This window comes from Rhinolophus ferrumequinum, chromosome 14 (assembly GCF_004115265.2).
Source record: "Rhinolophus ferrumequinum isolate MPI-CBG mRhiFer1 chromosome 14, mRhiFer1_v1.p, whole genome shotgun sequence".
Lineage (NCBI taxonomy): Eukaryota > Metazoa > Chordata > Mammalia > Chiroptera > Rhinolophidae > Rhinolophus > Rhinolophus ferrumequinum.
Genome location: NC_046297.1, coordinates 39,825,393 through 39,851,794, shown reverse-complemented (window position 1 = coordinate 39,851,794; position 26,402 = coordinate 39,825,393). Strand labels below are relative to the sequence as shown.

The following is a 26,402-nucleotide window of genomic DNA, read 5'->3' as shown; positions in this document are numbered from 1 at the left end:
ATTCAAACTCAGACATTCTCGTGACAGCACACAAAAACCCACAACAACCATAATGTATGCCACTCAGCAAGACACCGCCACACGTCGACACAAACACAGCTGTGAGACACTGATATACCAAGGTTATGAAACCTTACTGAACTGTTTGTACAGTGCTGCCAATGTAAGTGCACAGTGGCAAGTTCACGAACTTGTCATACCTCATATATTTAAATCAATAGCTGTTCAAATAGATAAATAGTAATATTAATGTCATCCCTCATTCATTCATTCAGTACACATATTGAGAGGCTACTATGCCAAATGCTTTAGACGAGAGATGAAAAGACCTAATTATTCTTAGTTTTAAAGATCTCACAGTGGAGTAGGATTGATTAATAGCACTTTGTAATGTACAAAGTGTTTTTTTAACCATAAAATTTTAAATCAACAATAACAGCAACAAGCATTTGTTGAATGCTTATTCTGTGCCAGGCTCTGTGCCAAGCCCTTTTTCTGCATGATCGCATTCTATGCTCATTCCCACTCTGCAAGGGAGGTACCATTATTATCCCCATTTTACAAGTGGGGCAACTGGGGTTTAGGGTGGTTACATTACTTATTCATGGTCATACAGTGGAAAGCCAGAGTTTGTACTAGTTAAAAGTTAGCTACTGTTATTTTTAAAACCAGGCTGACAAATATGGAAAGGCCCAGAAACCACAGTTGTTTGGAAGCTCAGTAAGAAAATGGGAGGATGAAAGAGTCAGGAAAAAGGAAACCACCTTTGGTTGCACCTCTGCAGAACTAGAGGCTCTCGATGAAGAGACAACAGTCCAGGACACCATTCTGTATTTAAAGGAAACACACAGGGTTATTGCTCCCATCTGAACTTTAACCTGTAAACCAAACTGCCAGTTGAGCATCTCAAGGGGATGTCCCTTGGATGTCTCCCAGACACTCCAATTGAACACCAAGTTTGATCTCACACATGGCACTCAGTATATGTTTACTGAGCAAATAAAGATTTAGGTGCTGTGGTTGTATGGTAGTTTTATGTTGCAGAGGTTTGCAGACAGGAATTACGTCCGTCTCATCCTCAGCTTCAATGGCTGATTGGTTGATGGCTTTGTTCCAGCTCTGACTCAGTCTGACCACTAGCTGGAGCGAGTATCCACATGAGAACAGACCATGTGGTAAGAGGGGAAAAGGGCTCTCTTGAGCCCTGTGAAACTTGATTCTGAGTCCTGGGCTGCTGCTGGTCCATCACTTCACCTTAGACAAGTAACAATACCTTTGGGCTTTGGTTCCCTTATCCCAGCTTCTTAAACTTTATTTGTACCAGGGACTTCAATGGCAGTCTGACGAAGCTCATGACGCTGTCTCAGAATAAAAATTTTAAATGCCTAAAATAAAATGCAACACCCACTAAGATGGCTGTAATTTTTTTAAAAAACAGTGAATAACAAGTGCTAGTAAAGATATGGAGAAACTGGAATCTTCATGCATTGCTGGTGGGAACATAAAATGGTGCAGCCGCTGTGTAACAGTTTGGCAATTCCTTAAAAAGTTAAACACAGAATTACCATAACATTACCATGTTTACCAAAAGTTAAACATGGAATTACCATTCCATCCTTGTTATTTATCCAAAAGAATTGAAAGTAGGGACTCAAACAGATACCTGTATACCAATGCAGCATTATTCACAAAAGCCAAAAGGTGAAAATAACGCAAGTCTCCGGCAACAGAGGAATGGATAAACAAAATGTGACGATATATACAGGATGCCAAAAAACTGTATACACATTTTAAGAAAGGAAAAAACTGTATTAAAAGTACACTAATGGTAACCACTTTGAGCACCTCTTATAATTGCAGAAGTCAAGCGTTACTTGTATTCATCTTTTGTTATCAGATATATATTGAGAATTACAATTTTAATAGTTTTTTCCTCTCTTAAAATATGTATACATTTTTTGGGCACCAAAAATATGTACACAGATTTTAAGAGATATTATCTATGTATTAGTTTTCGAAGTTGATTTGAATTACGGTAGCAATGTGTAGTATGTTGTTCACTCAAAAATGGTGTTAATCAGATGAATGCTAGCATCACCATGTGACAAGCAGGACAGTCAAAGAAAATGGCAGAAGCACGGTCGTCATTCCAGGAGCGCAAGACCATTTTGAGTTGGTATTTGAAATTCGAGAACATTGTGGAAGTACGACAATGGAGGCGTGAGTATGCACCAGAACCTCCAACACGCCTGACAACTGCACACATTCATGATAAGATGGAGACGCATGGTGCTGTGTGTGATTGCACAAGGGAAGGTCCGAGAAGCCTCGCACAGCCACAAGTGCTGCTGCTTCTGCTGCGGTGTTGGGACAGTTTACCCTGATGGTAACCACTTTGAGCACCTCTTGTAATTGCAGAAGTCAAACGTGACTAGTATTCATCTTTTGTTATCAGTATATATTGAATATTACAATTTTAATACAGTTTTTACCTTTCTTAAAATATGTATATATTTTTTTGGCACCCTGTGTGTGCGGGGGTGTGTGTGTGTGTATATATATATATATAATTCGGCCATAAAAAGAATGAAGTTCTGATACATGCTACAACATGGATGAACCTTGAAAATATTAAGTGAAAAAAAGCTAGACACAAAAGAACAAATATTGTATCATTCCACTGATATGAGGTATCAAGATATCTAGAAAAGGTGAATTCATAGAGACAGAAAGTAGAAAAGAGGTTACTGGGGGATGGAGAAAAGGGAAGGGGGAGTTATTTATTAATGTGTAGAGAATTTCTATTTAGGATGATGAAAAAGTCCTGGAATTAGTGATGATAGTTGCACAACGTGAATATACTTAATGCCACTGAATTGTACACTTTAAAATGAATAATTTTACATTGTGTATATGTTACCACAATAAACAAACAAATAGATAAATGCAAGGGATTAGAAAGGAAGCCAATTATTTGAACTACAGTTATCAAGATATTAAAAAGAAAAAAACTGGGGATATAGTAACACATGTACTTTTTAAAAATAGCATTAAATAACAAGATCGAGAAGTGTGTCTCATAACTAGTGTAATTTTGAAGTAGTGGTGAGTGTAAACACTATTTTGATTTATCTCTGACAACTATAACATGCCGTGACAATTTCTGTGATCTCTATGAGTACTGCTACTACTCCTGTGGTTTGTGGTTTATAATCATAACAGAAGGAAACACTAAATTGCAGTTAGAAGTTAGTGGAAAAGGATATAATTTTTTTTCCCCATCCAAATTATGGACACATGAAGTCTACCCAAGGGCTCTTTGGGTGTCTGTGGTCCCCAGGTGAAAAACTTCTCAAATAAACATCTCTAAACTCTCTTCTAATTAAAACGGTGTGATTCAGAGTGACTCCTTGGTTTGTCTATATATCATGAAAAAATTAACATCTCTGATTAGATTTTTCTTACCTGTAATTGGGGATTACTATAAAATCTATCTCTCAAGGACTTTGTGAGGGAAAGGGAGATAAGGCAAACAATAGGTGTTTTGTAAAACTAGAGTATTTTATAAGCGCCAGGTATTAACAGGGTAACCTAAGAGTCAATAGAGACATCACCGCCCCCATCCTCCTAGCACCCATCCCCCAGGTCCCAATGTGCCCTCTGAATTTTTGCTTTGTGAAGTATAGAAACAAAACACTGGGTATTTTTTATTAAAGAATATCATGCCCCCAGAGGGTGGGCCAAATAGGTGAAGGTGGTCAAAGGTACAAACTTCCAATTATAAGATAAATAAGTCCTGGATTGTAATGTACAGTATAGCAACTAAAGTTAATTATATTGTATTGTGTATTTGAAAGTTGTTAAGAGAGTAGATCTTAAAAGTTTTCATCAAAATAAAAACACTATAGCTATGTGTAGTGATGGAAGTTAACTAAACTTATTGTGGCAATCATTTTGCAACATAAACATATCAAATCATTATGTTGTACACATAAAACTAATACAATGTTATATGTCATTTATATTAATTTAAAGAAAGAATGCATTTCCCCCTGTTAAAACATAGTGTTATGAACTATAATGTATGCCAACAGACTTGAAAATACAGACAAAATAGGCAATTTTTAAGGAAAATACCAATTTTCAAAATAGATTCAAGAAGAAATAGAAGAACCCAAATGGACTAAAGACTCTTAAAGAAACTGAATTAGCTGTCAAATATATCCTCTTTACAGAAGGCATCAAGCCCAGGTGGTTTTATGAGTGTGTTTTACTAGCTCTTGAGGACTTCTCTCACTGATCCTATGTAGAATTTCCCCTAAAAGACCCACGGTACTTGAAGCTGTGGAATTTGTACTAAACCCTAAATCACGACCGGTAATGACCCTGAGCCAAATGTGACCCTGACATGACCGTGCAGTATCTATCATTGGCACCCAGAATGATGCCTTCCACACTACAGATATTCAGTGAGTATTTGTTGAATGAATGAATAATAAAACTGAGGCAAATTATGAAACAAAAAAATACTGTATTAGAACTATTAACAGTTTGGGAGACAATGAGGAAAAACTGAGGGTTGCTAGATGGGCGGGGGTGGTGGGGGGTGGGGGGGGAGGGTGAGGGGATTGGAGGGCAGTCGGTGACCACAGGATGGCCACGGGGTTTGAAAATTAATCTGGGGAACGTAATTTGGTGGTTACCAGAGCGTAAGGGTGTTGGGGGGTGGGGGATGAGGGTGAGGGGGATCAAATGTATGGTGATGGAAGGGGAGCTGACTCTGGGTGGTGAACACACAGTGTGATTTATGGATGATGTGATACAGAATTGCACAACTGAAATCTATGTAATTCTACTAACAATTGTCACCCCAATAAATTAAAAATAAATTAAAAAAAAAAAAAAAGAACTATTAAGGTGTAGAAAAACAGCTAGGTAAAATTGATGGTTTTCCTATTCCTCTTCATTTTGGAGAAAATTCAATTTTGATTGGAAGATTGGAATAAAGCAACCAGCTTTCTTCCATGGATGGAACAATCACACAGGACAGCTATAGGGACACTGGCATCTGGGTGCATAAGGATGAATGGGACCTCAAAGAGGAAGGTATGCATCCCTGGGTACCCCACCAACGAGTCCCAAACATTTAAGGATTCTCTGTCTTTCACTGGTCTAGCACGGCACTGGGGAAGTGGGGTTTCTCGGTACACATTTATTCAACGAGTGGATCAGTAGACTGGAACACGCCCGGTCAGGGCTGGGAATTAACAGCCTGCAATGGAAAGCAGCCTCTCACAGCCTTTGGCAGTTCTGAGCCCTTTGGACGGGATTCTTTTGCAATTGACTTTATGGTCCAAACTGATTTTAAAGGCCTCTGGGGTTCGTTCTCCCGGGACTTCTCCAGCAAAATGCCCCACACTGCACGTACTCCGTTATGCTTTCTTTTCAAAGGTTCCTCCTGGCTCAGAACCCAAGTCGTCAGCTACGTCATTCATTTTGTTTCTCCCTGAGCCCCTTCCCCTGCTTCAGCTCTTTGTACATCTGGCCATCCAGCTTCCTCTTTGATGTACTTACTCATCAGCTGGCTTCAGGCTTATGATAACTTCTCCCTCCTCCTTCTTTCCTGGCCCCACTGTCCTGTGAGCCGCCAAAATACACACAATGTCCTCCTTTCATCTTTCCTTAGAAATCAGCCTCCTCTGGATATATTGAAGGAAGGCTTTTCTGAGCTAGTGGGTCTAATTTTTGGCTTTTGAAAAATCTTACTCAGACTTGGTTTCACATCCTGGATAGATCGCTTTCCTTTCCTCTCTGCATCCCTCGGATGTTGGCTATCCCACCCACTGCATTTGTCCGACCAGCTTTAAGGACTCAGAGATCCGCGATGGTAAGTTAATAAGTCCACAGGGCTGAAGTCTTTGAACATGCTTCCCCAGCATTTGTCAGTAACAGTTATATCACTCTGAAACGGGAATATAAAGTGAATCAGAAAGCAAAAAGGACTGTGTAAGAAGATGTCAGAGAAGACATATTGTCCTCCACAATCTGGGAAAGTGAAAAGCAAAGCAATTTATTATGGGCTGAACTGTATTTCCCCCTCCCCACCCCACCCTTCCAAATTCCTAAGTTGAAGTTTTAACCCCTAAAACCTCAGAATGTGACTGTATTTGGAGATGGGGTCTTTAACGAAGTAATTAAGGTCAAATGAGGTCACTGGGGTGGGCCCTAATCCAATATGACTGGTGTCATAAGAAGAGGAAATTTGGATGCAGACAGGTATGGCAGGTACAGAGAGAAAACCATGTGCCAAGGAGAGAAGAAACCAACCCTGCTAACACTTTGATCTCAGACTTCTAGCATCCACAATGGTGAGAAAATAAATTTCTGTTGTTTAAGCCACCCAGCCTGTGGTTTTTTTATGGCAGCCCTAGCAAACTAATATACAACTCAAGTCTCTATAATATTTCCTCTCAAGAATACATGAAATATTTATAGGTTGATTATTCAGGTAACCTTTTAAACTAGCTCTCGTTGTATTTTCAGTATCTAATAGTCTTAAGTATTTAGACACGAAATTTTTAAAGATGATTATTCTTTATAATCATTTCATAAGAATATAAATATTATTTTAATATTCTCAGTGGGGATTTGGAGGAAGATATAGAAAGTATTTTATCAAATTTGCAAATAATTCTGACTTGCTAAGTTAAGGAGGAAAAAGATAGCAATTAAGATTGATTAGTCTAAATGAAGATGATATAATTTAATACGAAAAAATTTAAAGTATTCCACTTAAGTTTTAAAAAAATCTGCTATATGACAGCTATTAAGCCATGTGTAAGAAAAGATTTAGTGATTTTCCTTGACTGCAAGCTCTATATGAATTAACAAAAAAAACTAATGCAATTTACCTATAGTTATTCTTTCTTTCATTCAGTTAACATTGCCAGAAGTGAAACCCAGGGATTCAACAAATTGTGTTGCCAGTCATTAAAAATTTTCCTGTTTCTCCCTTGTTTAAAAAACGTTATTTCGGGAGGCCGGTTGGGTCAGTGGTTGGAGCACAGTGCTCATCACACCAAGGTCGCTGGTCTGATTCCCACATGGTCCAGTGAGAAACAAAAGCTTGAGCTTGGAGCTGAGCCACCAGTGGGCAGCCGGTTGGCTCAGTGGTTAGAGCACAGTGCTCATAACACCGTCGCCGATTCGATTCCCACATGGACCAGAGCTGCACCCTCCACAACTAGATTGAAAACAACGGCTTGACATGGAGCTGATGGGTCCTGGAAAAACACATTGTTCCCCAATATAAATTTGTTAAAAAATGTTATTTCAAAGGCTCCTATGGAAGATTTTTCTTGCAAAGCAAATATTTAGCTGTTTGTTTTTGTTTTTATTAAATAGGTGAGAAAGTCCTTATCTTCTGGTTCCTTTCCTAATTCTGCAGATACCTCCATAGAATCCTGGAATGTCATGGTTTGCAAATTAGAGGTTTATTTAACCCTCTACACCCAAGGTCTTCAATATCCCTGATGTTTGAGAAGACAATTTACTTTTTTTCTGGGTTAATCCAGTGGCTATGAAGTTTCATATAGAAGAAAAATCTGTTTCCTTGAAAAAACAGGTGTTTGGTTCTGCATCACCTCTTTAAGGTCTTAATAACAAATCTAAACTCCATAACACAGCCTTCAGAGAGCCCTGCATTTTGTGTTCTTTTCAAACTAAATATCCTCTGGTCTTTCACCTGCCCTGGCTTTGGACACCTTCACCAGCCTGGTGGCTCCTCACTAGAGACTTTCCTCTTCGCTCATTTGTTAGTTCCTTTACTCCTTCTCTAGGTATTTATTGAGTGTCTGTTGTGTACCTTGCACATTACTAAGCACTGCCCATACCACACAGGCAATTAAATAGGCAAGCATTGTGCAGGGTGACTAGTGCTGTGCTGGAACATACCGCCTGCTGTGGGGATGTGTTATTGTTGTGTTAAATCCTAACCAGAAGATCAGGAATGCTTCCATCAAGTCCAATGCGGTCGTATGAAACAGAGAAGTTAGGGTTGTAGTAAGGGTTTGAGAAGAAGTAATGGCAACTTGGCTTTTGGAATTTCACCTGTGCTTCTCAGTAGGTATATGACCTTGAGCAAGACATTTAACCTCTCTATGCCTCAGTTTCTTCATGTTTGAAATGGGGGTAATAAGTAGAGTGAAGTATGAACTACCATAGCAGAGCCTCAAAAAGAAATTTAAAAAGGCAGCCATCATTACCACTGTTGTCATTATTATCATCAGTTAGGGAGACCAGGGACATGATTGTCTCCAGAGGGACAAGGGTATATGCCTTGCCCCCCAAGAGCACTAGCCATCAAAGAGTAGAAAAGAACAGTGGCTATGTCACCCACGGGAGGTTTCCTCCACCGCCATTCCCACATACATATACACTGCAGGTGCCAAATACATGGGCAAGCTAAGGATAGAACATCCTGGAACTGAAGAAGGAAAGATCTGGGAAGGAGAGATCTGAGAGTGTTAAAAGATAAATCGAGGCATATTAAAAAGTTTGAGTTTATTTGAGCAAAAATCAATTGAAACCCAGCAGCATCCCATCTAGCACAGATAGGAAGGAGCTCTGAAGAGCTGTACAAAATGAAGATTTTTATAGGCAGAAGGGGGCAGTAACAAGGAAGTTATAGTAGACAAAAAATCAGGTTTGTTATTATAAGGTCACTTTCCTTTAGGGGATGGTAAGGGTCTATCCGGCAGATTACCTAACTAGTGCTGATCTGGTGTTTCCTGACTGACTGCTCTAAGATTCCATTTCTTGGAGAGCCGAGACTATAATTAAGTCTGTTTGGTGACGTGGGACTTAGCATAAGCAATTCCATTTTGGGCCTGTTGTCTTGTTTCTAACAAGAGGAAGAGATAAAGGAGAGTGACAGAAAAAGAAGGATGAACAGTTTAATAGAGAAGAAAAAGGGGGAGAAATACTCTGTAGGAGAGAAAAATCAAGTTATTTATTCAGTGCCTGGGAAAGCTTTTACCCTGTTTCCCCAAAAATAAGACCTCGCCGGACGATCAGCTCTAATGCGTCTTTTAGAGCAAACATTAATATAAGACTTGGTATTGTATTATATTATATTATATTATATATATTATATTATACCCAGTCTTATAGTATAGTAAAATAAGACTGGTCCTTATATTAATTTTTGCTCCTAAAGATGCATTAATTTTTGCTCCAAAAGATGCATTAGAACTGTTTGTCCAGCTAGGTCTTATTTTCGGGAAAACATGGCAACTTTGTGACTTATTGGAAGTCACATACTACCGTGTTTCCCCAAAAATAAGACCAGGTCTAATATTAATTTTTGCTCCAAAAGACACATTAGGGCTTATGTTCAGAAGATGTCATCCTGAAAAAATCATGCTAGGGCATATTTTCCGGTTAGGTCTTATTTTCAGGGAAACATGGTATGTGTTTTTAGGTTCTCCCAGTATTAATCACAAGACAGGAATGAGGAATTCACTTCATACAGTTTATAAAAAATGAATGCTAAAAGAGACAGCTTATGCATAAAACAGCATAGGCATGAAGAGATGCATTTTATGGGGGACAGCATGCCTCAGCTAAGCAACAGCCGTGACTGTCATCAGTTCTGATGGTAAAGACACATACCACACTCAGTTCTTTAGATATGGATTGTTAAGCCCTGTGCTGTAAGAGGCTGGCTCCCTGTACAGGCTTGAGGCTCACCTCTGCCAAATCCTCGTGGGTAGAAAAAAGCTAGCAGCTTATTTTCAAAGTTTCATAAGGGGGGTGGGAAGGATTCAGGCTACAGTTATACTCTCCAGCTGCTATTTTCTCTCCAGATGTTACTCATCCTGCATTGTCTTTCTGGTTTGCGCCCCACAGCGTCTCTTCCTAAAGTCTTTTCATCCTGCCCATCCACATCCCACCTCCTAATTTCTCTTCTTCAAGGGTTCTCAAACTGAGGTCTCCGGAAATGCAACTTCTTGGGCCCCAACCTAGACTGAATCAGACACTGGGCACAGGGACCAGTAGTCTGTGTTCTTACAAGCCTTCCAGGAGCTTCCTGATGCACAATGAAGTTTGAGAACCAGTATTCGGCTGTCTTATCTAACTGAGCCCCTCTCCACCCCCTGCCTGATCCTACTGACCCACCCAACTCCTTTTCCTGCTCCTACTGACCATCTCACCTGGCCTTATCCTACTGCCTTCTCTTTCCTGCCTCATCCTACTGTCCACCCTACACCCCTGCCTTATCCTACTGCCCCCCCAGCTTCCCTGCCTGATCCTACTGCCCCCCAACACTCTTGCCTGATCCTACTGCCCCACCCCCACTTCCCTTCCCAATCTTCCCACCCCACCCCCATTCCTTTGGCAGATCCTACTGCCCCACCCCATTCCCCTGCCTGATCCTAGTGCCCCATCCCTTCAGTCTCAAAACTTTCCTTCCTCAGCCTCCAGAGTATGGTTCTGCCTTGGCTCTCCCACCTATGTAACCACAAATGAACTTCATTTCTTTAGCATGCATTTTGCTTTCATCCAAGCTTGCTTTGTTTAGCCTGATAGGACTATGACTCACTTTCATTCTTTTCCCAGATCCTCCCATCTGTGCATACACTGTCTGTCCACTCCTTTTAATTGTTAACTCCTTAGGACATGAGGTTCAGTCTGCGTCAAATTCACTTAAGAATAAAGCTTCAGGGGCGGACCGGTGGCTCAGGTGGTTAGAGCGCGAGCTCTGGGCAAGGGGGCTGCCGGTTTGATTCCCACATGGGCCAGCAAGCTGCGCTCTCCGCAACTAGAATGAAGTCAATGAGCTGCCGCTCAGCTCCCAGATGGCTCAGTTGGTTGGAGCGCAGGCTCTCAACCACAAGGTTGCCAGTTCGACTCCCGCAAGGTATGGTGGGCTGTGCCCCCTGCAACTAAGATTGAACAGGGCACTTTGAGCTGATCTGCTGCTGAGCTCCCAGATCGCTCAGTTGATTGAAGCGTGTCCTTTCAACCACAAGGTTGCCGGTTCGACTCCTGCAAGGGATGGTGGGCTGTGCCCCACCTGCAACTAACAACAGCAACTGGACCTGGAGCTGAGCTGCGCCCTCCACAACTAAGACTGAAAGAATAACACTTGACTTGGAAAAAGTCTTGGAAGTACATACTGTTCCCCAATGAAGTCCTGTTCCCCTTCCCCAATTTAAAAAAAAAAAAAAGTGTAGCTTCAAAAAAAAAAAAAAGAATAAAGCTTCAGGTCTACCAACCATGACCAAGATACAATAACCAAGCCTCAAACTAGACAAAGTTTTTTGTTTGTTTGTTTTATAAATTTTATTGGGGAATATTGAAAAACAGTGGTTTCTCCAGGGCCCATCAGCTCCAAGTCGTTGTCCTTCAATCTAGTTGTGGAGGGCGCAGCTCAGCTCCAAGTCCAGTCACTGTTTTCAATCTTTAGTTGCAGGGAGGGGGGGGGCGCACAGCCCACCATCCCATGCAGGAATTGAACCAGCAACCTTGTTGTTGAGAGCTCGCAATCTAATCAAATGAGCCATCCGGCCGCCCCTCCAGAAGCTCAGTGGCAGCTCGTTGTCTTCAATCTAGTTGTAGAGGGCGCAGCTCACTGGCCCATGTGGGAATTGAACTGGCAACACTGTCATTCAAGGCTCGTGCTCTAACCAACTGAGCCATCTGGCCTCCTCCAAGGTTTTGTTTTGTTTTAAAGAGGGTTCAGCTCACAGTGGCCCATGTGGGGATCGAATCAGCAACCTTGGTGTTATCAGCACCATGCTCTAATCAACTGAGCCAACCAGCCACCCCTAGATAAGGTTTTAATCAAACAAAGGTAACACCTTGGCCTCAGTTATGTTTCAGCTCTGGACTCATGAAAACACAACAGCCTCACAAACTGCATCCCCTGGAAACTGGACAGAACACTGCTATGACTGACACCAAGACCTGAAGCCAGATCAATTGCCCCCTACCTTAGCCCTGACCAATCAGTGGAGCCCACGACCCCAGCTCCCACGGGATCATAATTAATGATTTTTCCCTATATAATCTGTAACCTATACCCCATTGGAGAGGCAGGTTTTTGAGAGCACTAGTTCACCTGTGTCTCTTGGCTTGAAACCAACTCCTTAAATAAACCTTTACTTTTCTTTGCTGCAATCTCCTGTTCATTTCTTGTCTGGCTTGGATGCACACAGACAAGTGGACCTTTGAGTCTGTGGTAACATCTGGAGACAGTGAAAGTAAGCCAACCCACCACAGGAACTAGAGAAGGGGTGTCAGGACGGCAGAGGAATCGGTGACGTCATCACATCCTAGATAAGACCTGAGGGATCACTGACTCCATCTCCTTTAAAAGATGAATAAACTGAGGCCTAGAGAAGAAAGGCAACTTACACAATGTCACTGGCTAACTAGAAGTCAAATTAAGACTGGAACCATCCAAATGAGTTGTTCTCTCAGTTGTTCAACACACACTGAGTTTTTGCTGTGGGCAGGAACAAAGCCAGGGCTTAAGGTCTGGGGACCCCAGGTAACCAGCAGGAGCAGCACTTCCAAATGGGCATTTCATGGTCTGCTCACAAACCCTGGTCCAGGAGCAAGCAGGGGGGGAAATCAGTAGGCTTGAGTGTGAGGTGCCTTTTTCTTTGCTCAAAGGCACATGTGCTGCTAACACATGCATTCTTAGGGAAAGGGGTTTCCCTAACTGGATGCGCGGGTACAGGATGGGAAGGGTGTGGGGTTGGGGGGAGGGTGAACCTTTTCTTTCTAGGTTTACAGAAGCCTTGAAAACTCTGTCAAAATGCTTAACCTCTCTGAGCCTTGGCTTCCTAGTCTGAAAATGAGATAAACCAATAACCACATTGCAGTGTTTGTCTTTTTTTTTCCCCATGGATTAAGTGACCTAGGCTCTTCACAGAAGGGGCTCAGTAAAATGACAGTACCCTCCACAAGTGCTATGAGAAATGTAAAACACTCAATCCCTATCTTCTAGGTTTACAGTCTAGTGGTAAAAACAAGGAGAGTACAAAAATAACTAGAACAGGAAACCCTCTTGGGTACGTGCCGCTATTACCCCTCAGAATATAAGGCAGACAGGGTTGACACTTTAGCAGAGGACCGGCCAGGAAGGGTCCTGCCAGGCCGGGAGTGGAAATGTCACCAGGCTATCATCTAAGAGACTCTAACGGTTCTGAATACCTAAACTATGTCACGAACTATACTTATTTTCAGGAACTGAAAAGGATTCCTGACCCCAAAAAAATATAGAGAGCTAAGCTCAAAGACCAAGGTGCCGAGTGCAAAAGCCAAGATGGCAATGGGGCCTCCGGTGCAAAAGGGCTGAGTGCCACAGAAGAATAACTATGCAAGCCTAAAAGAATTTAATCACTCCCCATCACAGCCTATAAATACAGAAGGCTCCTTCTCAGTCCCAGGTGGAGGATGTGCCGTTAAAGCATGAGCTCACCCTTCTCCATTCCTTGGTCAAAGAATAAATTTTCTGCTCTGATTTACCAAACCTAGTCTTGTTCCATGGTGCAAATGGCACTGGGCAGAAGAAACTTGGTTTAGGTCCTTTACCCAGAAGGTTCGGTAACAGAAGGAGGTGTCATTTGACCTGGCCCAAACTGATAATAGGCCTTGGCCAAAAAAGGATACTACAGGTGGAAGAAAGAGGGTACTGGGAAAGCTCAAGCAAGGAAGCAAAAGTTCTAACCACACAAAGTGGCTTCAGAGCATGAGACCAGTGGCCTTAATGGGTCATCTTTCCAGGAGCCAGAAGCTCTGACGGCTTATACCATCTGCTTTTCCTCCTTCACTGAATGTGCCAACAAATGTCAATTAGGGGATTGTTTTAGGAAGTGAAAATTCATTTTCTAGCAACCAATGCTTGCAAATGTTGATAATTATCAACCTAGGCGAAAACGTCCATTGGCAACACAGAGTAGGACATTCTTACACTTAGTTCTCTAGACCAGCCAACTCCTGCAGTCACATTGCTAATTTAGGAGGTTTCACCTCCTTATATGAAACACGTTGCATTTTTACTCATATTTTGATGTCAGGTTTAATGAGCGATGTGTGCAAAAACGGAAATAAGTGCCTCACCATGTACTGTGATTTCCTAGGAACAGAACTTGGGGCTGTAGACAGTGAGTTCTCAGCTTTATTTTTTAGCAAATTATCTGTTATGAAGAAATGTCACTAAATTCTGTGGCCTCCACCCCTGAACATCTCTGGATTTTTCCTACCAATGTGTGTGGGTGTTGGGGGTGGGGGTGAAGAGGGTTCAGCTTCCACCATCCCCTGACCACACTATGGGACCAGCCTCCTTTTAAATCTCCATCTCCCACTTCTAGAAATTACTGCCATATTGCACAAAGTGCTCTCTCAGAACACAAATGTGAATTCTGTGTGGGTGCTATTGATCTGAAGAAGAATCTATTCTAGGGAAAGAAAAAGGTTTCAAGGTTAGTTAGCAGAAATCAAATGAGCTAGGTTGGTAAATTTAGAAAAGAACACACATGTCAGTAACACCTAAACGACAGACAAAACAGGAAGAGCCAGCCAGTGGAAGTGTAGACAGACAGTTTGTGTACATTCCAGGACTGACGGGAGTCAAGAATACAGTGGGAGTTTGGGCAAGGAGGGTTAAGGTTTCAAAAGGCTGATATGCCTTCACTGGTTGCCTTGGCAACTGGTCTACCCCCATATGGCAGTGATATAATAAAGAGATAAATGTGTACAAGCTAAGCAGGCAGTAATTAGGGGTAGGGGACAGCATGACTTCCAGTTAGAGCCACCTGGAGCAGGCTGAGGGGGGAATTTGGGAGGGACCACATGCCACTGATAGAGGATGGGGGATATGTGCAGAGAGGAAGAACATGAAGGCTTCCATTAGTTTATGCTCTGAGTACAGAACACCCTGCGGCTCCTGCCTGCCAGCATGGTTGCCTAGAAGGGGCTTTGGGCTGGAGAATGTGCTCGCTCCTTTTCCTGGTGGCCTGGGAGTGTAGGCTCTCCCTGGCCTTTGCCACAGCCCTGGAAGGCTGAGGGTAACCAGAAGGCCCAGTGGGTGGAGAGGGAGTTAGCAGTGATCAACACAGTTGCCTACTTCAAGTCCACTAAGCGCTCCCACTCCTGCAGAGCGAAGGCCAAACTCTTCATCAGAACCTCAAGGTCCTACGTGATATTGAAGCTGGGCTCGGTTAGGACTCCCGTAGTAGAGGCTTCACAATGTCCCTGGCCTCACCTTTACTTGACCTACCTATAGCTTAACAATAGATCATCCCCCTGCAGCTTGAGCTCAGAATGTCCTGTCCCAGTTCCTTATTTTAGAAAATTACCCTAGAACTTATGATTAATACCCTTAGCTTATTGGTCACAATCTCTATGGTCTAGCATTCTTTCCAGGCTACTCCCATCATTGTTCCTGGGTTGCTGACACCACCGGAGAACCATGTTGCCAAAGGGAAGGCAGACAGACCCCTGGAACATCAGTAGCCTCAGGAGGAATGCCCGGATTTTCCCTTAAACACTCTAAGCCGGTCTGAGAACGTTAAGGCAGTTTTTGAAGGTGTTAACCTGCTGTCTTCTCAGATCACTGGTGCTCTGACAATGAAAGCTTATCCTATAGCCCAACCACTGTGTCGGTCTACTGGCTGAGGAGCAACGGCTGCCCTCCAGTTTCAATATGGTCCTTGTGTCCTCCAGCTTTGTCTCCAGTTCAGACCACCCACCTTGCAGACATGGTGGTCCTGATGGCAGGACCAGGTCCCACCTCCATGCTCCATCCTCACTCCTCTCCTGCCCCCTCACCTCTCAGGGTTCCACATGGTCACAACCTTCACTAGGAAGCTTCCCTAAACTAGCTGTTTCAAAGTGTGCTTTGGAGACCCCTAAGATTCCCTGAGACCCCTTCAGAGTGCCTATGAGGTAGAAATATTTTCATAATGTCAGTAATATTTGCTTTTTATACTCTCATTCTCTCATGAGTTTATAAGGTATGAAAAGTTTAATGTGGTTTTAGATTCCACACTGCAATTAACCTTTAAGAAACTACAATTTGTCGAGTTTTGGTGTTGTGTGGATGAAAAAGGGGCCACACACTAAACCTGACAAGCTCAGGCGAGGCCTATATGGCAGGTCCTACAGATTCAGAGACTGAAATTAATCACATAGGATGGTCTGAAAATAAAAATTTTTAACTAAAAGTGGGTTGTGGCAGGTAGTCACATTCTTGGCCTGTAGATTCCTTAACAAAGGCCAATCTTTACCTTAAGTGAGCCTGTCTATTGTCTTTTTGCATCTAAGATAACATACCCTCGGAATGTCAGCTAACCGATTTTTCCGGATCCCTCAGGGCACAACCCTTTCACCAGAGCAGGAGACCACAGAACCCCTCCCTCATTCTTATACTTGTCCCCTGGTTACCATCTCTATGTGCTGTAAAATGCTAACTATTAACTGTCCTGTACCCACCAATGTAAAAGAAGTATCTCTCTCTCCAATTTACTTTTTATACAATCCCAGAGATATTCTTGCTTGGCTTTCTCCTACCCCTTTAATCTACCACCAACGAATTTCATGTAACCGCACTTACGCCTCCTCCTAGATTCTAATGTATAAAATAAGTTGCAAAACCACCATTTTCCAGAGCATTTTCTCAATCTATTGGGATTTGCTTCCCAGCAATTGTCGTGAGTTTGGCTCAAATAAACTCATTGAATTTCTCTACAGGTTTAGACTTTTCTTATGCCGACAGTTGTATCAAACAGGAATATCCACAATCACATGAAAAATATTAAAATGCTCCTCCTTTTTCTGACTACATATCTGTGTGAGGCCATATTATCTTGTAGTCCAACCAAAACAATACTTCATGACAGATAAATGGAGGAAAAATGAGAATCCAGCTGTCTTCAATTAAGCCAGACATTAAATAGATTTACAAATTTGTAAAACAGTGCCACTCTTCTCACTTTTTATATTTAGAAAATACTGTTTTTATACAAATATTTTACTTACATTATGGGTTTATTCTTGTTATTTTAAAATTAGTTAATAAATAAATATTTGTTCGAGTTCTCTGTTTCTATTTCTCATCCAGTAAATCTTGATTGATCTAACTCTAACCCACATAAACAAAAAGTTCTTTGAGATCCTCAATAATTTTTTAGTGTAAAAGAGTCCTGAGACCAAAAAGTTTGAGAACTACTGACTTATACTGTACCTACAGCAGGCAGAGTGGACTGTAACTTAGCTATGTCTCTACTGTTGTGTATAGATTCCACCAAATTAATGATTTTTCACATGTCTGTCTTCCCCCACTACATGAGCGCTTCCTGATTGTTAGGCCATATTTAGGCCAGGAATAGGAAACTTCTTATCTTAAAACCATCTTGTCATGCTTTGTACTTTGTTTGTCTCCTAGGGGCTTGTGATCAGCTGGCCTGGGCGGGCCTGGGTAGAAGGAGGCCTGGGGGCCAGGGTGTGGAGCCGGAGGGCTTGGTCAGGGCCTGAAACCTCTTGGTTGCCAGATACAATGCAACGAAAACCCCCTGAAGCATTGAAGAGGGAACAACCTCGTTTACCCTCTCCAATAAAACTCCACACCCCTTTTTGCTCGGGGAGGTTATGGTCTTTTCTAGCCTGACCTCCTCCAGCTCAAACACACCAAATAAATTCTAATAGACCAATTTTGGTCTCCCACAACTAACGCATTCCCCCAGCATGCCTAACACTGTAACACTGATGGTGGTTGTTCTTCTTAAACACCCCCCACCCCTGTGTCTGGAAGAGAGCAGAAACTCCAGATAAAAGAATGAAATAAGAGAGAAGCCTCCATGGACCTACACATCACAGGCTGCTGCCTGAGCAGCCTGCAATCACTCATGGGAGGGGCAGATAAAACACATGCATTATTTTTTTTAATTGGCTCAAGTTGTTACTGGGACTCTGACCTGAATTTAGACATAAAATATAAACTTTTTTTTTTAATCAGAAAATTGAAACAAAAAAACAAATTAAGAAACAATTCTGTTTCTACTCTGTTAAACTTTCAGAGACACCCTTGCAGCGAAGTAACTAGTGAACTACATCATGCCAGGGGACACCATAAATACAGCCAAAATTGTTTTCCAAAAAAAAAAATTCAGTGTGGCCTGGGCAATGTTCTGAACATAGAAAACAAAAGGCCAATAAAAGCAAACCCCCATAAAACACAAGACACCATATTCTAAGTATGAAGAGAAAGTTGTGCAAACTCAGGGCAAGGGCTATAACGACAATGGCTTCTCCATCTTTCTTCTTGTCAAAGACCAAAAGCAGATTGCTCTTGAGAATCCAGGCCAAGGTTATAGTGTTTGCCTTCTGATTTCATGATTCTCACTCACTCAACCATGTTCATAAGTCAAACAGCCCTATAGCACGTCTGGGAGCAGCCATTTGCCACTCCCTGGGGTGGGGAGATGTGCCATGTTCCATGCTACTCTTTGTCCCTGAAACATTCTCTGGCAAAATAAGAAACAGGAGGCAGCACTGAATGTGGGCATGAAACCTTTGGCAAAACAGGCTTCTTTCTATCTCTTACCTCAGAGGCTTCCACTTCAGAGCCTGAGCTGAAGGCCAAGGAGGAGGACAGCAGATGCTGCCAACAAGGGGAAGGCCCTGGTGTGTATGTTTGTGTATGTGAAAGAGAGAGGGAGAAAGAGATTGATTTTGAGTAAACACAAGGAATATGCTTTTCTGACTATGTGGTGGCTTGTTCTGAAAGCAGTCTCATCAGAAACTCAACTGTGCAATCATTGCTGCTGATCTAGGAATCAGGTATTTCCAGTTCTATATATATACATACATACATACATACATACATACATATATAGTTATACGTATTTATCATCTTGAAATTTGTTTTTAAAAACCCTTTAATCAGCATACTAAACATTCCCCAGTCCTTTTCACAGTTGCAGAAGTCTTATGTTTACATCACTGTGGAAACAGGGATTCTCAGGAGACTAAAGACATGAATGGCCCAGTATCAAGGGGTCACTGCTTAGGTTAACATCAGTAAAGATTATGACCTCTTCAAACAGGGCTCTTTGGGTCCCTTTGGTCTCTGACTGAATTTTGGATGCTGAGGCCACCAGGCCACTGGGCATTTCCCTCAGTGGCCTTCATAGACGGTCAGATTTCTTGCGGCTGGCCAACAACATATAAATGTAAAACAGTTTCAAAGAACAGCTTCATGGAATGATATCTATCATTCATTGCATACCATAATTTACATATATTACCTCCCTTTCTCCTCAAAAAATACTCCAAGGTCAGCATTAACATTCCCATTTTTAAGTTGAACTTAGGAAGTTGAACTTCAGAGAGATCACGGGGCCTAAGTGCACACATCTGATAAGTAGCAGGCCAGGACTTGAACCCACGTCTATACCAAAACCTATTCTCTTCCACTGGCCAACCTTTCTATCACCCCCATATCCTAGGTGTTCCAGAGCTCATATTTGCAACCAGGATGATTTATCTATATTTTGTGTTTTTTCATGACTTTTCCCTGTCCTCCAAGAAAGAAAAAAATTCACCTGAAGAAAACATGTTCACTGTGTCAGAAAAACAGCCCCCTGACATTTTCCATTCCTAATATCCTAATTCAGCTCATGATGTCTCCACTTCTCTTCTGTGCCGACTTCTGCTTTCCACAAGGTCCCCTGTTTGATTCCCATGCTGCCATGCAGGGGAGCATTATTAACATAGATTAGGTGGACAAATCGCATAAAAAATTCTCATAATACCCTTGTCCAGAGAAGTCCTAAAAGGACCTTTTCAGATGGAAATCTTGCCCTTGCATATTGGAAGAAAGTCACGAGCCTCCAATTAAATGGAAGGCTTTGAAATAGTAGTGATTTCACTTTATTTTGAAAGCCCGTGTCCAATCACATCTTCTACTCGGATGTGCTCATTGCCTGTGAGATTCCCCTCTCCCTCAGCACACCCAACAGGGGACCAAGGGACAGGGGAGCTTCCCCGACTGTTATCCATCCCCTGGCCGGAAGGTCCACCCATAACCACCCCTTCCAGCATGCTTCTGTAGGTGGCACCCCCATCACTCACCCAGGAGGGCCGTCTGAGGGTGGGTCCTAGGGTGTCTCCCTCTGGAGATGGACCTGGAGGGTGGCCACTCCCTGGCCTCAGCGGGGAGGAGGAGGCTCTGTCCGAGGATCAGCAGAAAGCAGCCCACCAGCATCTTTTCCATCTTCAAGAGGAAGAGGCGCAAGGCTGTGACAAACACAACAGGAGATGGCGGCAAGGTGAGCTTTCTGGGTCTCCCTGAGCTCTAGGTGCTGCAGACCGCCGTCCCACCTTCTCAAGTTTCACACATGCCGCCTGTACTTAAAATGCCTTTGTGTGTGTGGTCCTTAAGAATTCAGGTAACTCCCATTGGTAGTTCTTGGATACTCTGAGCAGGGCATGCATAGTTGGGATTTTTCATCACTTTGGTCACTATAAGACTGAAAGGAAAGCTTTAGGGGAAAAATAAAATCTATTCATAGTCATATTCTATATCTTGGATCTGAAAAAGGAAAAACTACATCTGAGGATTCCAAGTAACAATATTCCTTCAGTCTAATAATAGTGAATGGCACTAATTAATATACATATAAATTTGCCAAGGAATTCATGTATAGCTGTCATCAGGCAGCATCACACAGCCAGCATCCCACCCTTCCACACACATCTATTAAGAGGGAGCATGGTGCAGTGGTTAAGGGCTTAGATTCTGGTACGAGACTACGTGGCTTTGAATCCTGGCTCTGACACTTGCTAACTATGTGTGACCTTGGGCGAGTTACTTAACCTCCTCAAGTCTTATGAGAATATGGAATAATATTAGTTAACTGAATGAGTTAATACATGTAACTAAGGCATTCAGAATAGTGCCTGGCACACATGGGAAGGAGGGAACAAGCAAACAAGCATAGGAGCTAGGGGACCAGGAAAGAATAGGATCAAACTAGATGTTGCATAAGAAGCTCTCAGGTACATACAAAATTCTAACCCTGAGTTGAGTTCCAGATCTACAGCGGTGAAGGGAATTTCAACCACAGTAGACCTGTCTTTACCAAAATAGAGCTGCCTAACCCGTTTTCTGTATTGGTCCTAAAGAATAGTTGGTGTAAAGGCTTGGGAGGAAGGATTCGAAGCAGGGAAGTGACATGGCCAGATCCAGGATTTCCCAGGATGGCCAATCTCTATGTTTCACATGGAATGAGAAAGGTACTTGGCCACACAGTGAATGATGTCCAGACTTTTCTACCTGGCAAAACCTCCCGGGGAAGACAATATCCTGGGACGGGATTTAAATTTATTCTTCCATGAACATAATGGGTGTCATGACAATTTAAAAATTTATACTCATTAAGTGTGGAGGAAGGAATATTTAAGAAGGAATAACATTTAAGGAACATCATTTGCATGTAAAATCTTAATTAAGTCCTTATCTTGTTTTTGGCAATTTCACCAAACCTATTTCATTTAATCCTCAGACATATCTCGCAGAAATCAGAATTATTATTTCTGCTTTTTAGAAACGAGGAAACTGAGACTCATGGAAGTTCAGTAACATGACCAACGTCATACAGCTAAAGTAAGCAAAGTAGGGATTCAAACCCAAGGTAAGCAGGCCAACTAACCAATTCACTTATTAGCAGAAAACTCAATTAGCTGCAAGTCAAATCCCCAGAAGTCAATTCACGAAAGGCCATAGCTGTGTCACTATCAGAGGCGGGAACAGGGCAGGACCAGGACAGGGACCATTTCCCAAAACTTAAATAAAAATACTCAATAATGGAGTAAATTGTTCATTCAGCAAATTGCTTTCAGGAATTGACTTGATGATGATCCCAGGCCTGTCAACCTGCAAAGTCCACAGATTTTCACACTTGCTATATTGAGTTGGCTAACTTTTCACTATGCATTAAAATTATATTTTAAAAAAGCAAATGTTTATTCAGGGCTTACTATGTGCCAGGCACTGGGCCAAGTCCTTTCAATGTATTAAGTCATTTCATTCTTATCGTAACTCAGAGAAGTAACTTGCCCCAAATTAATGTAGCCGATAAAGGGGTGAAGCTCCAGAGCACTAGTTCATTACAGATAACTACTGCCCCCTCCTTTTTAAACAAATTAAATTATTTACTAATTGGACTGGTCCCTTTCCATAGCTTTAACTGCGAGATTCCTTCTGAGAAAAGGAAGAAAACAGAAGATTTTGCCTTTCTCTGGTCTTAAACCTACTTTCAAGCTTCCTTGATATTTCTCTCATTATATATGACATTATATGTTATGTCATTTATATGTTATTTATTATTTTAATGCTGTTCTCCTTCCTCTAAAGGGACAAATACAGGTGTCCCTCCATATCAGCAATTTCAGTTTCTGCAGTTTCAGTTATCTGAGGTCAACCGTGGTCCAAAAATATTAAGTTGAAAATTCCAGAAACAAACAATTTATGTATTTTAAATTGCAGGCCATTCTGAGTAGCTTAAAGATATGTTGGGCTGTCCTGCTCCATCTCGCCCTGGACAAATCATCCGTTTGTCCAGTGTCTACATACTGTATACACTGCCTGCCTGTTAGTCACTTAGTAGCCATCTCAGTTATCAGATTGACTGTCACAGTATCACAGAGCTTGTGTTCAAGTCACCCTTATTTTACTTAACAATGGCCCCAAAGCACAAGAGTAGTGATGCTGGCAATTGGGACATGTCAAAGAGAAGCCATTAAGTGCTTCCATTAAGTGAAAAGGTGTATATGTATAGATAAAAAACCAGTATACATATAGGGTTCAGTACTATCCACTGTTTCAAGCATCCACTGGGGGTCTTAGAACATATCCCCCATGGATAAAGGGGGACTACTGTACAAAGTCCACACTGATTTATTTCAAAATATACACAACATGCTCCAAAGGCCCACTTCCATCCTGACACATTTGCACTTAAACACAAACATTTAGAATATGAAGTGGTAGATAATTATCATTTTCAGACAAACCAAATACCATTTCACTTGATTTGGGTTTATCGCGGATTTCAAGAAGTGTTTGGGTTTTCAAGTCACCATTGCTAAGCAAAACTCACTGAGGATAGGTGAAGGGTAGGAAGTGAAAAATAAACAGAACTATGTATACCTGAAACTAATATGAATTGTATGTCAACTATAACTGAAAAATAAATTTTAAAAAGTAATCTAAAAAAAGCTTAAAAAAATAAACAGAAGTGAACAGTTCCAGCTATCTAACCTTGTGCAAGTTACTTACCCTCTCTTTGCTTCAGTTTCCTCATCTTTAAACTGTTGTACGGATTAAATGAGTCCAGATATATAAAGAGTGTAGATCACTGCCTGGTACATAGTAAGTGCTCAATAAGCATTAGCTATTTGTTTTTGCTATTATTATTATCTCATTATGCAATCAAACCAATTAATATAAAGGATACATTGTTAATTTTGTCATACCAAGCCATTTAATGTACATTAACTTTTATGCTTACTTATGACTATTATAATAAAACAATAACATACAATTCCATAATTTAAGAATACATTTTACTATCTGAAAGTATTTAAAACTCTCCTTTTTCATAGTGCAATGGCATGGCAAGTTACGGGCTGGTAGAAAATATTGGCAAAACATATATCTGATATATTATTTATATCCAGACTATATAAACTGTTATACCTCAATAAGAAAAAGACAAACAACCGACTTGAAAATGTGCAAAAGATTTGAACAGTCACATCACCAAAGAAGATACTTAGCTGACAAACAAACGTATGAAAAGATGTTCAACATTCTTAGTCATTAAAAAATGCAAATTAAAACCACAGTGAGTTTCCATGACAAATCCACTAGCATAGTTATAATGAAAAAGGCTGATATAACCAAGTATTGGCAAAGAATTGTGAAGAATCTGGAATCCTAATACATTGCTGATAAGAATGCAAAAATGGTACAGCCACTTTGGAAAACAATTTGGCAGTATCTCATAAAATTAAACATACACTTGCCAAATGACACAGTACAGGGCAACCAACTGTCTGGTTTGCTCAGAACTGCCTATGTTTTATCCCTAAAAGTCCTGCATCCTGGGAAATTCTTCAGTCCCGAGCAAACGGGATGTTTCATCCCCCACCAGTAACTCTGATTCTGGGTACTTATTTACCCAAAAGATATGAAAATACAACCACACAAAGACTTATACTCAGATGCTCCTAGAAGCTTTATTTGTAAAAGGTAGAAACTGGAAACAATGAAAATGTCCATATATCGATGAACAGATAAATTGTGGTACATCATATTAGGTGGGTGCAAAAGTAATTTCAGTTTTTGCAATTATTTCTAACCTTTTAAAATGCAATTATTTTTGCACCAACCTAATATAATGGAATAGTACTCAGCAATTAAAGAAATGATGTGCTGGATAAATTTCAAAATAATTATGCAAAGTGGAGGCAGCCAGACACAAAAAGATTACATACTGAATGGTTCCATTTATGACATGTAATACAATGATTTTATTTATATGACATTTAACAAAGGGCAACACTACATGACGGAAAACAGATCAGTGGTTCTGGGGATTGGGAGTGAGAAAAGAAGATTGGCTACAAAGGGGCATGAGGGAAATTTGGGGGTTCATAGAAATGTTTACATCATGATTACATAGCTCTATACATATGTCTGAACTCATCAAACTGTACACTTAAAAATGATGAATTCTATTGTGTGTAAGTTATACTTTTAAAAAGCTGTTTAAAAGAAACTAAAGGAATGGGAACAAGGATACATGCCAACATAAAACTAGTATAGCAGTATTAATATCAGACAAGATGGATTTTTTTAAAATGCAATGGCAGTGAAACAACAAAAAAAAACAAGTCAGTGTATGTAGCCCATATTAATTGTTTCTCAATTCGGCATTTACAGCTGGTAGCATTTGAATAACAGAAGCCAATTCTAACTGGAAAATGGAATGATGTTTGAGAAACAGTCCCTTTCATCCATGGGCTTATGAGAAGAATTGTGCTGAGAAACAGAGGTTAATTTAATCTGAACAGATTCCATGAAGCATTTGGGAGCACGGAAAGAATATTTTTTAAAAATACAACAGCTTAAACTTTTGTTTTAGCAATTTTTCTCTTCTCCCTGGGACAATAAGTCTTTTCATTTAGCTTTACCAAGAGGATGGGGGAAAAAAGAGAGGAGATTGTTCTGACCCTCTTAGCTATGGTTCTTCTAAGCATCACTGTTCCAAGAAAATTGACAGGCAAGTAGACTCCCACCAAAGCCAATACTATGTGCTGTGGCCCTCGAGAGGAGAGGCCTGGCTCTGTTACGACACGCTATGTGACCTCAGTTAGGTGACTTAACTCTTAAATTACTCAGCCATAAAATGAGAGGCCTTGCCTGGAAGCAGTGTTCCTCATTAGCTGCTATCCTGAAGAAGGCTGGGCATGACATGCTCCAAGCTGATAAACCCTGCCTCTGGACATGAAGAGAAAGGAGAGAGGGCATGAATATCTTTTGAGTGCCTACTATGAGCCAGGCAGTGAACTAGGCATTTTTCATATTTTCTTTCTTTCTTTTTTTTTAAATTTATTGGGTGACAATTGTTAGTAAAATTACATAGATTTCAGGTGTATAATTCTGTATTACATCATCTATAAATCCCATTGTGTGTTCACCACCCAGAGTCAGTTCTCCTTCCATCACCATATATTTGATCCCCTTTACCCTCATCTCCCACCCCCCACCCCCCTTACCCTCTGGTAACCACTAAACTATTGCCTGTGTCTATGAGTTCTTGTTTCTCATTTGTTTGTCTTGTTCTTTTGTTGTTTTTGGTTTATATACCACATATCAGTGAAATCATATGGTTCTCTGCTTTTTCTGACTTATTTCGCTTAGCATTATACTCTCAAGACCCATCCATGTTGTCACAAATGGTCCTATTTCATCTTTACTTACCGCCGAATAGTATTCCATTGTGTATATGTACCAAAATTCTTTATCCATTCATCTATCGAAGGACATTTTGGTTGTTTCCATGTCTTGGCCACCGTACACAAAGCTGCAATGAACATTGGAGCACACATGTCTTTATGTGCAGATGTTTTCAGATTTTTTGGGTAGATACCCAGGAGAGGGATTGCTGGGTCATATGGTAATTCTATTCGTAATTTTTTGAGGAACCTCCACACTGCCTTCCATAACAGCTGCACCAGTCTGCATTCCCACCAACAGTGTATGAGGGTTCCTTTTTCTCCACAGCCTCTCCAACACTTGTTACTATTTGTCTTGTTGATGA

At 41.2% G+C, this 26,402-nt stretch overlaps 1 protein-coding gene across 5 annotated transcripts in view; it reads right to left on the bottom strand.

Annotated features, from left to right (window-relative positions):
* The window catches only part of MATN2 (matrilin 2), a 154,349-nt gene that overhangs the window by 115,996 nt on the left and 11,951 nt on the right, over nucleotides 1-26,402 (bottom strand). For all 5 annotated transcript variants that reach the window (XM_033126158.1, XM_033126157.1, XM_033126160.1 and 2 more), the window contains exon 2: nucleotides 20,146-20,310. In XM_033126158.1, the coding sequence (XP_032982049.1) occupies nucleotides 20,146-20,287 (142 nt within the window). In that variant the 5' untranslated portion in view covers nucleotides 20,288-20,310. The remainder of the gene's footprint in view (nucleotides 1-20,145; nucleotides 20,311-26,402) is intronic.